This window comes from Fistularia commersonii, chromosome 4, assembly GCF_037954325.1.
Source record: "Fistularia commersonii isolate RoL2024-O1a breed Wild chromosome 4, RoL_Fcom_v1.0, whole genome shotgun sequence".
Taxonomy (NCBI): domain Eukaryota; kingdom Metazoa; phylum Chordata; class Actinopteri; order Syngnathiformes; family Fistulariidae; genus Fistularia; species Fistularia commersonii.
This window is the reverse complement of record NC_141287.1, coordinates 16,697,769-16,710,346: the sequence shown is the minus strand read 5'-3', so window position 1 is coordinate 16,710,346 and position 12,578 is coordinate 16,697,769. Positions and strand designations below refer to the sequence as shown.

At 39.5% G+C, this 12,578-nt stretch overlaps 2 protein-coding genes across 3 annotated transcripts; both read left to right on the top strand.

Moving 5' to 3' along the window:
• The first annotated feature begins 681 nt into the window (after window positions 1-681).
• egfl6 (EGF-like-domain, multiple 6) lies at window positions 682-9,534 on the top strand. Of its 2 annotated transcripts, XM_086145624.1 has the most exons (13): window positions 682-997; window positions 2,525-2,631; window positions 2,990-3,082; window positions 3,212-3,331; window positions 3,435-3,554; window positions 4,649-4,783; window positions 4,868-4,990; window positions 5,410-5,472; window positions 5,883-6,140; window positions 7,507-7,581; window positions 7,671-7,766; window positions 8,223-8,485; window positions 8,995-9,534. In XM_086145624.1, the coding sequence occupies exons 1-13, from the start codon at window positions 927-929 to the stop codon at window positions 9,100-9,102; spliced, it is 1,632 nt and encodes a 543-aa protein (XP_086001750.1). In that variant the 5' UTR covers window positions 682-926; the 3' UTR covers window positions 9,103-9,534. The 2 variants fall into 2 exon arrangements, with proteins under 2 accessions (XP_086001750.1, XP_086001751.1); XM_086145625.1 differs by lacking the exon at window positions 5,410-5,472.
• Window positions 9,535-9,866: 332 nt separating this feature from the next.
• rab9a (RAB9A, member RAS oncogene family) lies at window positions 9,867-12,166 on the top strand. The gene is made up of 2 exons (XM_086145611.1): window positions 9,867-10,091; window positions 10,721-12,166. Exon 2 carries the CDS (start codon window positions 10,758-10,760, stop codon window positions 11,364-11,366), a length of 609 nt encoding a protein of 202 aa, XP_086001737.1. The 5' UTR covers window positions 9,867-10,091; window positions 10,721-10,757; the 3' UTR covers window positions 11,367-12,166.
• Window positions 12,167-12,578: the final 412 nt, after the last annotated feature.

Sequence of the window (12,578 nt, the reverse complement as noted above, 5' to 3'; positions counted from 1 at the left end):
GGGGGGTTTCACTGAACCCCAAAAATGGTCCTTAGAAGTAATGTCAAAGAAGGATTTGATGACAACAAGCGGCATCAAATAGTGCTTCAACAACACACATACAACAACTCCAAATGCAAACTAAAGTATGCTGCTTTCACTTGAAATATCGTCTGCCCTTCTTTTTGGAAGCACTGGAGAACTGGACCAGATGTTGAAGTGTGAAAACTCATTCAACAACTTTATGGCTACACTCAGAGTTAGGATGTATGAGACAGCAAAATTTTATGTGCTACCTGAGAGCAGGGCATCAAAGAGAGCTACAGCTGCTAATGACAGGCCTATACATGCCTGACTTCCACAATTAGCTGATGTAGCTAATTATCCAGCCAAAAAAAGAGAAAAGAACAGGACGGGGCAAACATCAGTGCTACAGAGAACCTTGAATATAGTATAAACCCATATAACAGTAAAGAATATAACAAGAAAATATAGCAATTGAATGGGTTGTGGTATTTTCACTGCGGCTTAAATTGTTGCTTTTGCATTCATCAGACTCTACAAAAGCATCCATGTGGTCTAGAGTTTCAGGGAAGAGCAGAGCACCCCTAAACATATTCCCCAGCCCACTCCCACACCCACCCACTCCTACTTCAAGAAGTCACAGCGTAATCCTCACTCCGCAATGTCATTTCACCAAGTGTCAGCCCCGCTTTCCAGTCTCAGTGGAAGTCTAAGGAGCAAATTATGGGACACTGAGTAACTGTTTTTCTTTCTTTTTTTTTCTCCTTGGATATAGATGAAATACAGCGCTGTGCAAAGGCTTAACTCTGAGTGGTGCTCCTGCCTTGGTATTTTAATGAGCGTAAGCACCCAGGAGCAATAGCTGGATCTTGCAGCCACAGAAGTCAAAGAACAAAACACTCAGGCTGCTCACGATCAGAGACATGAAGCCATTCATCTTGGTCAGTGTTCTCCTCCTCCTGATCCACATCTGTGATTGTGCAGGAGCCCTCAGGTAAGTCAACAGAGAATTCCACATACGCTTGTGTAAACTTTAGCTGGGCATTTTCGAGGTAATTGTATGTTATTTGACTATTTCCTATTGATACTTTGGACCTGAGAGGAGGAAATTTACCTCATTTTTTTAAAACCTTAAAATACTTTTCAGACAAAGGTTTTGAAGAATGTATCATATCTTTATCTATTTACATAATATCTAATTTTTTTAATATTGTTTTTATGTGTTTTACACTGTGTCTGATGAGTGCCAGTGTAAACATTTACTTGATGCTGTTTCATAAAACGCATGACACAATACTATTCCTTTAGCAATCTGGTGAAGCTAATTTACATCAGAAAAATGCATCCAGGTATGTTTGTTGGTCACATAAAAAATAAAGAAAAACTACAATATAAATTACATTGATCATATGGTCTTAGGAACTACTGTCCCCCTAGATACTTTAAGTATATATTCACATATTTGATATTTTAAGTATGCTTCAGGAATTTCTGTGCCACTGTGTTTTAGATTTCAGATTTTTTTAGCTTGCAGTTGAGTACAACATTTTTACATTTACATAAGCAACAAGTTTGTCTAATCGGTCCCCACTGATGATTTTAATATGTGTAAACTGAGTAATTCAGGTACCCAAAAATGTTACATTGAGGAGTTGGATTTTGCACTGAAATATGTGCTAAAACTCTCCAGGAAAACAATTCTGATGGTATGTACCCATGGCCCTCGGTACCACACAGATTACCATGGACTTGTGTTTGTGTGTCAGCTAAATGCAGCACATGACCGCAGAGCACCTGTCACACTTAGGAGCCTCTCTCCTGTCGGCTATTCTGGTTTATTTCTATCGAGTCTCACATTCCTCCTAAAACCAGTCTCTCTGGAGCCGAGGCCGCTTATGGGATGACGTCCCTATGAAACCCAAACATCGGGAATATTATAGGATGCTGTGCCGAAGGAAACGGTGTCATTGATTATCCAGGCATTTACAAACCAATTGCAATAAGAACCTTAATAAACACATTTTTACAATTAACTGAGAGCAATGTGACACTTCAGTCTCAGTGCAGACTGACGAAGGTGATTTATGATGTATGAACGTCAAACTGCGTAAAGGGTCTGATTTGTGTGTTTTTCTCCATTTGCACAGCCGAACATCCTGTCAGTTGCCTGTTGCTCCATGGGGAGCCTCTCTTTAATCACTGAGGGAGCCCGATAAGAGGATGCTTTGTTGATGTTTGGTTTGTCACACTACTGCAAGTTAAACCATAGGTGGCCTGAAAACCAGCACTTTAGCAAACAAGTGACGGCATGGACTGTGTGGAAAACAGATTATTTTCTTACATAACCAAACTCAAGTATATATATAAATTAAAGTTCCCCTTGTCTCTTTCTTTTTCGTTCTTAAGACAGAATTTTGCTCGAAGCCCAGTTCTAATATCGGATGTTGCAGGCTGTCAATTAAAATTTGCCATGACAAAGAATCTATGCATCTTACCTTCTCATTCTCTCTCTTCTACAAAGGCAATACCGACAAGTTCTTACTGGCAGCCAACCAGGTGTGTGTCGCTATGGCAGGAGACTAGAGTGTTGCTATGGCTGGAAGAAAAACAGTAAGGGACAGTGTGAAGGTAAGAAAGGTTTCAGTTGATTGTCCCACTAATTTTCAATCAGTGACAGGAAATGTTTTATATAATATTGGTTTATTTTTCCTTTATTTCATCCACAACCACTATGCTGAATTCAGGTTTCTTGTTAACTTTCCAAATATTATCCCAAAAGGTGAATCTGAGGACACTGCGGTCTGGCATACTTTCTCCAAAAAAAGATGATTTCCTATGCACAAAAATGTGGATAGAATAATAGTCTAGATTGAAAAACCTTGCTTGAACAATGAAAAAAAAATGTGTGGTTTTGACTGTGGTCCATCGTTATCCAACCACCAATATTGCTGCTATTTTTTTCTTCACAATTTAAATACTTTACCAGCACAATGTGAGCACGGCTGCAAGCACGGCGAGTGTGTTGGCCCCAACAAATGCAAATGCTTCCTGGGGTATGCAGGAAAGACATGTAATCAAGGTGGGTCACATTTCTAGCCTGTAATTCTAGCCTGATTTTTCCCTGTATTAAATAGATCACTATTTAAGAGGCTATATTGTTAATATCTGTGCCGCAAGTGACATTATTGAAGCATTTTCTTTTTCCCAGACTTGAATGAATGTGGCCTGATACCTCGTCCATGTGAACATCGCTGCATGAACACATTTGGTAGTTACAAGTGCTACTGTCTCAATGGATACACCTTACTACCCGATGGATCCTGTGCCAGTGAGTCTTGTCCATCGTTTGTTCAGTAAACATGATTGACATTGCTAAGTTTGCTTTTGTGGAATTACTTGTTCGCTATTGCTTTGTTTGATGTTTTATGTAGATTCAAGGACATGCTCTCTTGCTCACTGTCAGTATGGATGTGAGGAAGTACATGGGGAGATTCGCTGCCTCTGTCCTTCTGCAGGGCTACAACTTGCACAAGATGAGAGGACTTGCGTAGGTGAGCAACCAAAAGTGACAGATATAAAGAAAGTCAAACTTGAAATAGTCCTAGGCTCATTGTAAGAATAAAGAAACAGACTTCCCTCTGAATAGAAGAGACAGAGAGGAAAGAGCTGGACTTGGCTAAGAACCTGTGGATTAAGAGTTTATGTGTAGTGGAAAACTCTAAATATTCTATTATATGGCTTTTGCATGCCTGGCTGGTAAATCAGATGGATGCAATTAGGCTCCGGTTACAACCACAAACCTGCCTCAGCTGTAACTGAGCACATCTGACATACCAATAATGGTGGTAGGATAAGAGTTTTCTGCTAACGTTGCATGTAATGCAAAGACTGTGGTAAGAGAGATATGCTGTATTCATTTATCATACAAGAAGAGATCAGGATTGGTCTTGCTTAAACTTCAACATTCAGTCTTTAGAAGAAAACAACCCATACAGCCTTAGAGATTACTTTGCCTATCATACACAGTATTATTCAATAGCATTCTTTGTGCCTTGCTATTCTCCAGGCACTATAAAACTCTTGTACATTACAATTTAAGGTTGGATTCAATACTTAATTGCAATATTAATGTGTTAAAGCTTGGGAGGAATTGTTATGATTGAGCTCACCTAAACAATAGAAAGTTTTACTGTAAATTAGTTCTCTTTGAATAGTCAGGGAAGGGTAAGACAGATAAGAAGAATACATTGGAAAAAAGGAAATAAATTGACAACAATATTAATAGGACACACCTTAAGATCCCTTAACTTTATCAAGTGAATTTAAACATCTGTGCTGGCTTCAGTGCTATTTTTGAAGTAAGAAGAAACCTTTGGGACATTGTTCTATTTTGGCAACTGGAGGTTAATTCATTGCTTTGCAGTGAGGCCTGTCATCACTTCATGTGTTACCCATAATTTGCAATATGCACCGTATTGTGTATTACAGCTAACATTAGTGTTTGTGTAACCCCCATTCGGGACTCTAGAAAGTTATTTATTGATTTATTTTCTTATTCCAAAATTTGTTTAAATGTTCACTGCATATTTTTTTGCTTATGGAGTGACTTGATAATTGCAGCATCACCTGTTTTGATTCCCTGCAGATATTAATGAATGTGTTACTGGGAAGAATCTCTGTCCGTACAACAGACAATGTGTCAACACATTTGGCAGCTATTACTGCAAGTGCCAGGAAGGCTATGATCTGAAATACCTCGATGGCAAATATGATTGTGTAGGTAAGGTATACGAGAAAAATTCTAAGAATCATCAACAATCACGCATGATCCTTCCATTACAAATAGACAATTATGCAATTCCAGACCTCGATGAGTGCATAGCTGGAACGCACAAGTGCAGCCACCATGCCATCTGTGTGAACACTGAAGGATCCTACAAGTGCAGGTGCAAGTCTGGATTCAGAGGCAATGGTTTTGAATGCTCCGGTGAGATATGAAAAACCCGCCACATGGAAATTTTTCAATGTATTAATACAAAGGCACCTATTTTATCTGTTCTATAACTTCACACTAGAGATGAAAAGATCTCGTAACTTCTTGAACAGCTCCCCTGAAAAGCCAGGCGAAGTTTTACTGCTACATATTTCACTTTGACGTAAAAACCATCAGTAGTCCTGCCAAGGCTGGTTTCCTGCAGTCAAATCCCGCTCCTCTTTGCAGATGTTAGTAAAAGGAACTCAGATTGCTAACACACCTGTGTAAATACACCACCATATATAATGCTGTTGGTCATTTGTCAAAGAAGGTAGTGCGATACACATTGAACCAACAATATATAGTGAAATGATTTAAGTAAAAGAGGTCAGGGATCTTGGTGTAAATGAAGGTGCGTTTATTTTTTGTAGTCAAGCCCTTTTATCAGAGGTCATGGGATGGAGAAAAAGGCAGTGCAGATGATTTCCTCAATGGTGAGACTGTGTGGAATCCAAGGCTTTGCTTCTGCTATTTGCTAACTTGCCCTGCATCCCCAATCATCTCCCTTCCCCTGATATTTTTGCGGAATCCCTCCTCTAACTCTCTTTCTCACTCATAACCAAAAATGTTGCTGCAAAACACAGGAAGCTTGACATTAGCAATGCAGAGCATACTCATATTACATACTCTGATCTCATGGATGTGCAGTTGAAAAAACTAATCACAATATATGGAAGGGCATACGTTATGTGATGCTTTGCATGTAGTGTTATATTCCTTTTTGTCTTCACTGCAGTGCTGGAAAAACAGATAAAACCTACTTGAAACCAGACATGTACAATAGTGTAGATCATTCCTGATTGCATTTCCACATGTCTCATCAATTTCCTCTCCCTACCTGTAGCCATCCCAGACTCCCCAGTGAGGCCTGGCATTCTGGGAGGCAAAGTTGAAAATGAAGATGTCAAAAACATTATTCCTGAACCAGTTGTGACACCCCCTCCAAAGATCCGCCAGCAGCCTTTTGACTATGATGGAGAGGTCTACATTGGAAATCCAATAGAGGAGAGACAGGAAGAAGTGTCTCCTGAGGAAGAAGAGGAGGAGCAGGAGGCAGAGGATGACGAACACAACCAGCTTAATCCAAGAGGAGATGTTTTCAGTATGTTTCATTTTTCTCCACACAGTAATTGATTTTCTAAAAGTATGAATGGCTCTGGATATATTGCCCGTTCAATTTAACGTTTTTCTTTTTTTTTTTAATTCTTGATTGCCCTGGAGTAAAAAAAAGATAAAAAGGAAATTTAAACAACTGAAAAGACCAAGAAACATTGAAGGTATTTTCCAGAGGGTGAACGGTTGATCTTATACCTGTGTAGTTTGTTTTCCATAGGTGTAACTGTCACATTTCTAGAGGCTGTCAAGTTTAAGATAAGATAAGATAAGATAAGATAAGATAAGATAAGATAAGATAAGATAAGATAAGATAAGATAAGATAAGATAAGATGCGTCTTTTAAATATCAATAAATTCAAAATTAATACATAATGTATTAGCAATTATGAACCACAAGCCGAAGCAATGAAATTACTTTATGTTTTATCTATCTTGATGTATTGCTTTCCTTTTTATTTTTGCTACTATAACTTTAAAGTTTACTAAATTGAGTTAACTGATGGATTAGAGAAACTGCCTAACAAATATAACTCTGAATTTCTATAAGGGGGGGAAATCAAAGTCCACTGAGAGAATAGCTCAGTAACAAGGAAACTAGTTTCCTTGAAGAGGAGTGGGTAGTGTGGTCATGAACTGCGTTGAGTCTCACTTGCAATGCCTGTGAATGAGGTTACCTTTCACCACTAATCTCGATCTTTATGAAAACACCCGTGTCTGTGTAAGAACTCAGATAGCAAGAGAAGACAGGCCCTGAGACATCGTTCACCTCCAGGGAGGAATTTCATTCTGTTGGCATGTGAAAGCTGAGGGATACGACCCATCCTGGCCCTGCTTCCCATCTCCTGGGAGGAGGGTGAGGAAGGTTACGAAGCCTTTTATTATGTTTTACCCAAAACAGCTGTTGTGCAAACAGACTTGACTCCAACTAGGGAAGCCTGTCATCAGGAGTGGAGTCTTCTCTAACACTAGCCTACTCTGGCTGTGCAGGTTCAGTAACCCCAGCTGTCACTTGTCTAACTGTCTAAAGCTGTCCTGCGTAGGGGTGGTTTGCTACAAAAGCTTTAAAATGCTTGAGGGCTACATCTTAAAGTTGTCGTTCCATCTGAAGACATGAGTGACAGCAGGGCAAGTCTAAACTTGCTGGTTAAAAGCCCCTTTGTGGCTTTTGTTTAGTATGTGAAATATCTTTGCCTCATTATTACTATTATGATTTTTTTCAAGGTAACAGACATTTGAGGAATCTATTGAAAAAATAACTTATGGGATGACATTATTAATTCTATTTCTAGACATTTAAGCATGCAAAACTGAAAATAAATACAGATGTTCTCCCCCTTTTCTTCGAAATGCAGTATCAGATGACTTCGAATCCGTTTTTGGTCCAGCCACTGATGTAAAAAAAATACAAATAAAACCAGTCCAGGAAGGTAAAAAAAAATATGCATATCTACCTTATTTCAGAAATTAATGAATGGTAACAGGTTAATTTTGAAAATGAGCTATTTTCCCTTACTAGAGTTCATCATTGACTGCAACTTTGATCAAGGAGCATGTGAGTGGGTCCAGGAGAGGGCTGATGACTTTGACTGGAGCGTTGCTTACCACAACAATGGTAGGAAAATGACCGATCCCTTTTTTTGATATTGATGATCTCCTTATCTTACACTGCTTTTTGTATCAAGGTCATTTCAGTTTGAGTAGCTGTATTTCTCCTCTAGAGATATGAACGTTAATGATACTTACCCACTGTCGCCAGATACACATTTGTTTTAACAAAAATACCACTGGCCAGAAAAATATGATCTGGTTTATCAAGTTTGGGTTTCTTTTTTTTGTATGTTGTAATAGGCTCGAATAAAAATATGGCAGGAATATTGTTGGACTTTTTGTTGAGTTTTTGCTGTTATTTTGAGCACCTTATGCACTATGAAGTAAACTTCAGTCATTCAATCCGACTTTCAAAGAAAGTGTCATAAAAAAAGTTGCTTCTAACTTGCACAAAATTATCAATTTGAGCAAAATGTCACTGCCACATGCCCCTACTCATGAGCTCTGCAATTGCATTTAGGTGAGGAGTATTACATGTCCATGAGTGGGCTCCTTGGAGAGGTGGATGATATTGCCCAGCTGAAATTGCTGCTCAATGACCGGGTCCAGCAGGGCAGCTTCTGTCTCACCTTTGACTACCGCGTGGTGGGCCATAATGTTGGGACTCTCAGGGTGCACCTGGATAATTCTGCTTACCCTGTATGGGAGCAGAATCATAGCACAGATCAAGCCTGGCAGACAGAGCTTCTCACTGTGGCCTGGACAGGGGCGGCCCCACAAACTGTGAGCAATTTCTTTCTTTTATCAACAATATGCAAGTTGCAAGTAATCTGTTTCTGGCATAAACTGATTTTTTTGCAAGTTTTTGCAACCACCATCTAGCTCAGCATGATAAATACTGCCAAAATGACAAAACTGTTTGAATTCTAGTATAGTGACTTATCTCACACATGTGACACAAATATCTGAAATGTATGTAAATGAATAAGTGTCTTGAAGTTTACGAGTTCACATGAAACATAACAACGATTAAATGAAAATGACTGCAAAATTTGATTGAAACAAGAAAAAAAAAGTATGTAAAGACAAAAAATCGGACAATAAAATTACATAGCTGATTATTCTAATGCATCGAAACACAGCCTTTAAAGGTGAAGTCTTTTCTTTCATAAAACACCAGACACACACTACTTTTGTGAACCTGGAAACTTGAAGTCCTGGAGCGCCCATGATCCTCACAACACAATGATGTAAAACATAAAGCTGCAATGACACTGCTGATTACCTTGCAGGTCATCTTTGAAGCTCAGCGAGGGAAGGGTGTGGGAGGAGAGATCGGACTGGATAATGTTGTGCTCACCTCCGGCCCTTGTCAAGAAGACCACAGTCCAGTCTTTTGAGAATCAGTGATTCAAAAATTGAATTTGCAATCTAAACAGTTCTATCCAACTTACATGGGCATCTTTTTGCCTCTGCATGTTCTTTTCTCTGGAGTTCCTTATTCTCTACGAACCCAAAGACATCCAAGGAAAGGAATATAATGTTCAATCAGTGCATGTTTACTTTATTACCATGCTGCCACATCGTATCTCAATACCGTTAACTCCGATCTCAGGAATAGTAAAACTTACCTTTGTCTGTTAGTTATGTTTAGCAGTATTGTATGTTTAGTCGTTGTGTACGTGATATTGCTTTGTTGAAGTTAACGGACAAATTATCTTTGACACATAATGTGAATTCTTTAGTGAATTAATTTGATATTAGGAGCCTCTTTGAAGTGTATATGATCGAAACCATACAAGCGTATCTGCTGTAAATTTTGCTTTATTATTCAAACTGTACCATTACATTTGTTTCAAAACAACTTGTTCTCTCAATTATTCCCGACATTGTCCGGTGTTATCCTTGGGTGTTTTCATATCACGGTTTCTGCAACTCAGCACAATTGAAAAATATCAGAATGAAAGTGAAGGGAATAATATCATACATTGGACAAAGTGCAAGGTGATATGATAATTATTCTGAGATAATGCCACCATAAATTTCATGGACGGCTGTCACACTGTGAATACCAGTACGCGTTTACTGCATCACAACTAGACGTCGCCCTCTTGTGGCGACAAATCGGACACGCTCATTGGTCGGTTCTTTGTGACAAGATCATACGACCAGACGCTGTTGTCCGTGCAGTTCAGCGATCGTTAGCTATTATCAGCTAGCCGCGTTAGCGCCGTACCTTTGGAGTATACAGAAAGGGAACGGACGGTGCCGTCTCTCCAGCAAAGCCACGACGTGAAGCTGTCAAACACGACGTATGCACAACATATTTTACAGTTTTTACTGCGGTTTTCACCCCGTTGGACCGTCACGTCCAGCCCCGAAAGGGAAGGTACGTTACAGGAAATGTTATGCTAGAATAAACTTGAGACAATATTGAGTTAGCTAATGAAGCACTAAACCTAACTCCTGTTGTGTTGCCTTGTTTACCTATCTTGTGTTCACTAACTTTGGTAGCTGACAGACCCTCAAGTTTATTCAGTTATCTTATTAGCCTTTTTGTGCGTTGCAACGATTCGTTACGCAACCTGAAATTTCATTTAAGCCAAATAACTGGGGATTTGCACAGAAAAAGCTCAAGTGTAATATTGTGAGACGTGCGTTAGCCGCCACCTCTCGCACGTTACGATGTTGATCAGCTGTAACTGCATTCTTGTGCTATTTCTTTCTCGGGAACTTGATTGTTCGTCATTATGTTACAGCCAGTTCAACGACTTGGCTCTTTACATCAACATTAATCAAACTAGCATGTGATCGTGGACCAGGGTCTGTAGCACATGATTTGGAAAAGTGGGGGAGGCCAAAATCAATCAGGGGTGAGTCAAAAAGGTGCAACCACAGAGCTTTTACCAAACCTGCAGATCGTAGTTTTGTCTAATGTTGGTATCTCGGACTATTTAACAGAGAAGCACTGTGGTGTAGTTTTTCTGCTGCTGAGAAATAACTTACTGTATTTTACAGGTTATTCAGCACAGAGGAAGAACAGGCTTGAACAGCCATGACAACCAAAACATCCCTGCTTAAAGTCATCTTGCTGGGTGATGGTGGTGTAGGCAAGAGCTCCATTATGAATCGTTATGTCACAAACAAGTTTGACGCCCATCTTTTCCACACAATCGGTGTGGAGTTCCTCAATAAGGACCTGGAGGTAGATGGCCACCAGGTAACCTTACAAATCTGGGACACGGCTGGTCAGGAGCGCTTCCGCAGTCTGAGGACTCCTTTCTATCGAGGGTCTGACTGTTGTTTGCTCACCTTCAGTGTTGATGACAACCAGAGTTTCCTTAACCTAGGCAACTGGAAGAAGGAGTTCATCTATTACGCAGATGTCAAGGAACCAGAGAAGTTTCCATTTGTGGTATTGGGGAACAAACTGGACGTGACAGAGAGGCAGGTGTCCGCTGAGCAGGCTCAGCAGTGGTGCCAGGAAAATGGCAACTTTCCCTATTTTGAAACCAGTGCCAAGGATGCAACCAATGTCGCAGTGGCCTTTGAGGAAGCAGTCCGTAGAGTTTTGGCAGTGGATGAGAGAACGGACCACCTCATCCCAACAGACACAGTCAAGCTTCATAGAAAGCCTCGTTCTGTTGCCACTTGCTGTTCATAACATCAGGCCATCATCACTAATGTTGACTTGTCATGATGCTGATTGTGTGATGAGGCTGTGCCACATGTAAGATCATCCTATTTAAAAAAGAAATGATGCAGATGAACATTTGATCTATTGTACCATAAAAGGTTTGGTAATGCTTGTAATAGTTAGGATCAGAGACTACACTCAGCACTACAAATTTGTCCTAGTCTCACTATAAAAGCACTAAAACAATAATGTAGGTCTGCTCTACTTCTAAGGTCAGACTCTAAAAGGGTAATAGTACATTTTATGTTGGCGTCACTCTCCCTGAGGGTACCTAAAAATACAGCAACAGAACTGGTTTCATTTCCCTCTCAAATGGTTGTCTTTTTGTTGCCAGGCAAACTCATCGTGTGACCACAAATTCAAATGTTTTCTTGCTTGGAGTGTAAATATTGCCTCCAAATGTTAGGGAACAAATAAATTGTCTATACACCTGCAATTTATGCAGTTCAATAACCTGATTACTTTGAATCAAAAATAAGCTAAGGCACTTAACTTGTGTGACTAACAATAAAGGGTTTTTTTCTTGTTTGTGTACATTACTGCATAATAACTACATTAGGCTTACGTGCTTAAAGCACTGAGGGAATCAATCCCTGATATGTTAGGTTAGCATGGCATCTGGTGTACTTTAGTTTCTGGAAACTTAGTTTCAAACATTTTGTAAAATGTTTTTATCTTGTTACTCACGGATTTAAATGATAGGAGACATTTCCTGGAGAAAAGTGTGATGAAATGCTGCCCACTGAGTAAAGAATCTTCCCCAATTATTTGGATTTATTGCTTTAATTTTTGTATTTCTTTTGAACTACTTTTTGTATGTAAAATTTAATATCTTTATCAAGTGTTAAATGATACTTATTTGCCACTTTTTTCACTTTGTCTATTCAGACCAAAACTGTGCAACTGATTTTCATTTCAAACCAAGCAAAATTGAAAGAGTTTTGACCTTGATTCATTGCCAGGAAGTTTGAGCTGAACTGATGACTTTAGATACTGCTGCTCTGCTTACAAACAGCATGATACAAAATATCAAAACCAGTCAAGCCTCATGCGAGGGTTGAGGATGCAGAGAACAGGGTTAGATGCAGGCAGATGACTTGCAGTGGCAACCCCTGAAGAGAACAGCCAAAAGGAAGAGTCAAGCCTGAGATAAGTACACACTTTATAGGAAACAAAAAT

Excerpts from the sequence above, each read along its gene's own strand:
- egfl6 (XM_086145624.1), top strand. The coding sequence starts at position 927 with ATGAAGCCATTCATCTTGGTCAGTGTTCTCCTCCTCCTGATCCACATC. Across the intron at positions 2,632-2,989 it reads CAGTAAGGGACAGTGTGAAG|CACAATGTGAGCACGGCTGC; the intron begins GTAAGAAAGGTT and ends ATACTTTACCAG. Across the intron at positions 3,083-3,211 it reads AGGAAAGACATGTAATCAAG|ACTTGAATGAATGTGGCCTG; the intron begins GTGGGTCACATT and ends TCTTTTTCCCAG.
- rab9a (XM_086145611.1), top strand. The coding sequence starts at position 10,758 with ATGACAACCAAAACATCCCTGCTTAAAGTCATCTTGCTGGGTGATGGT.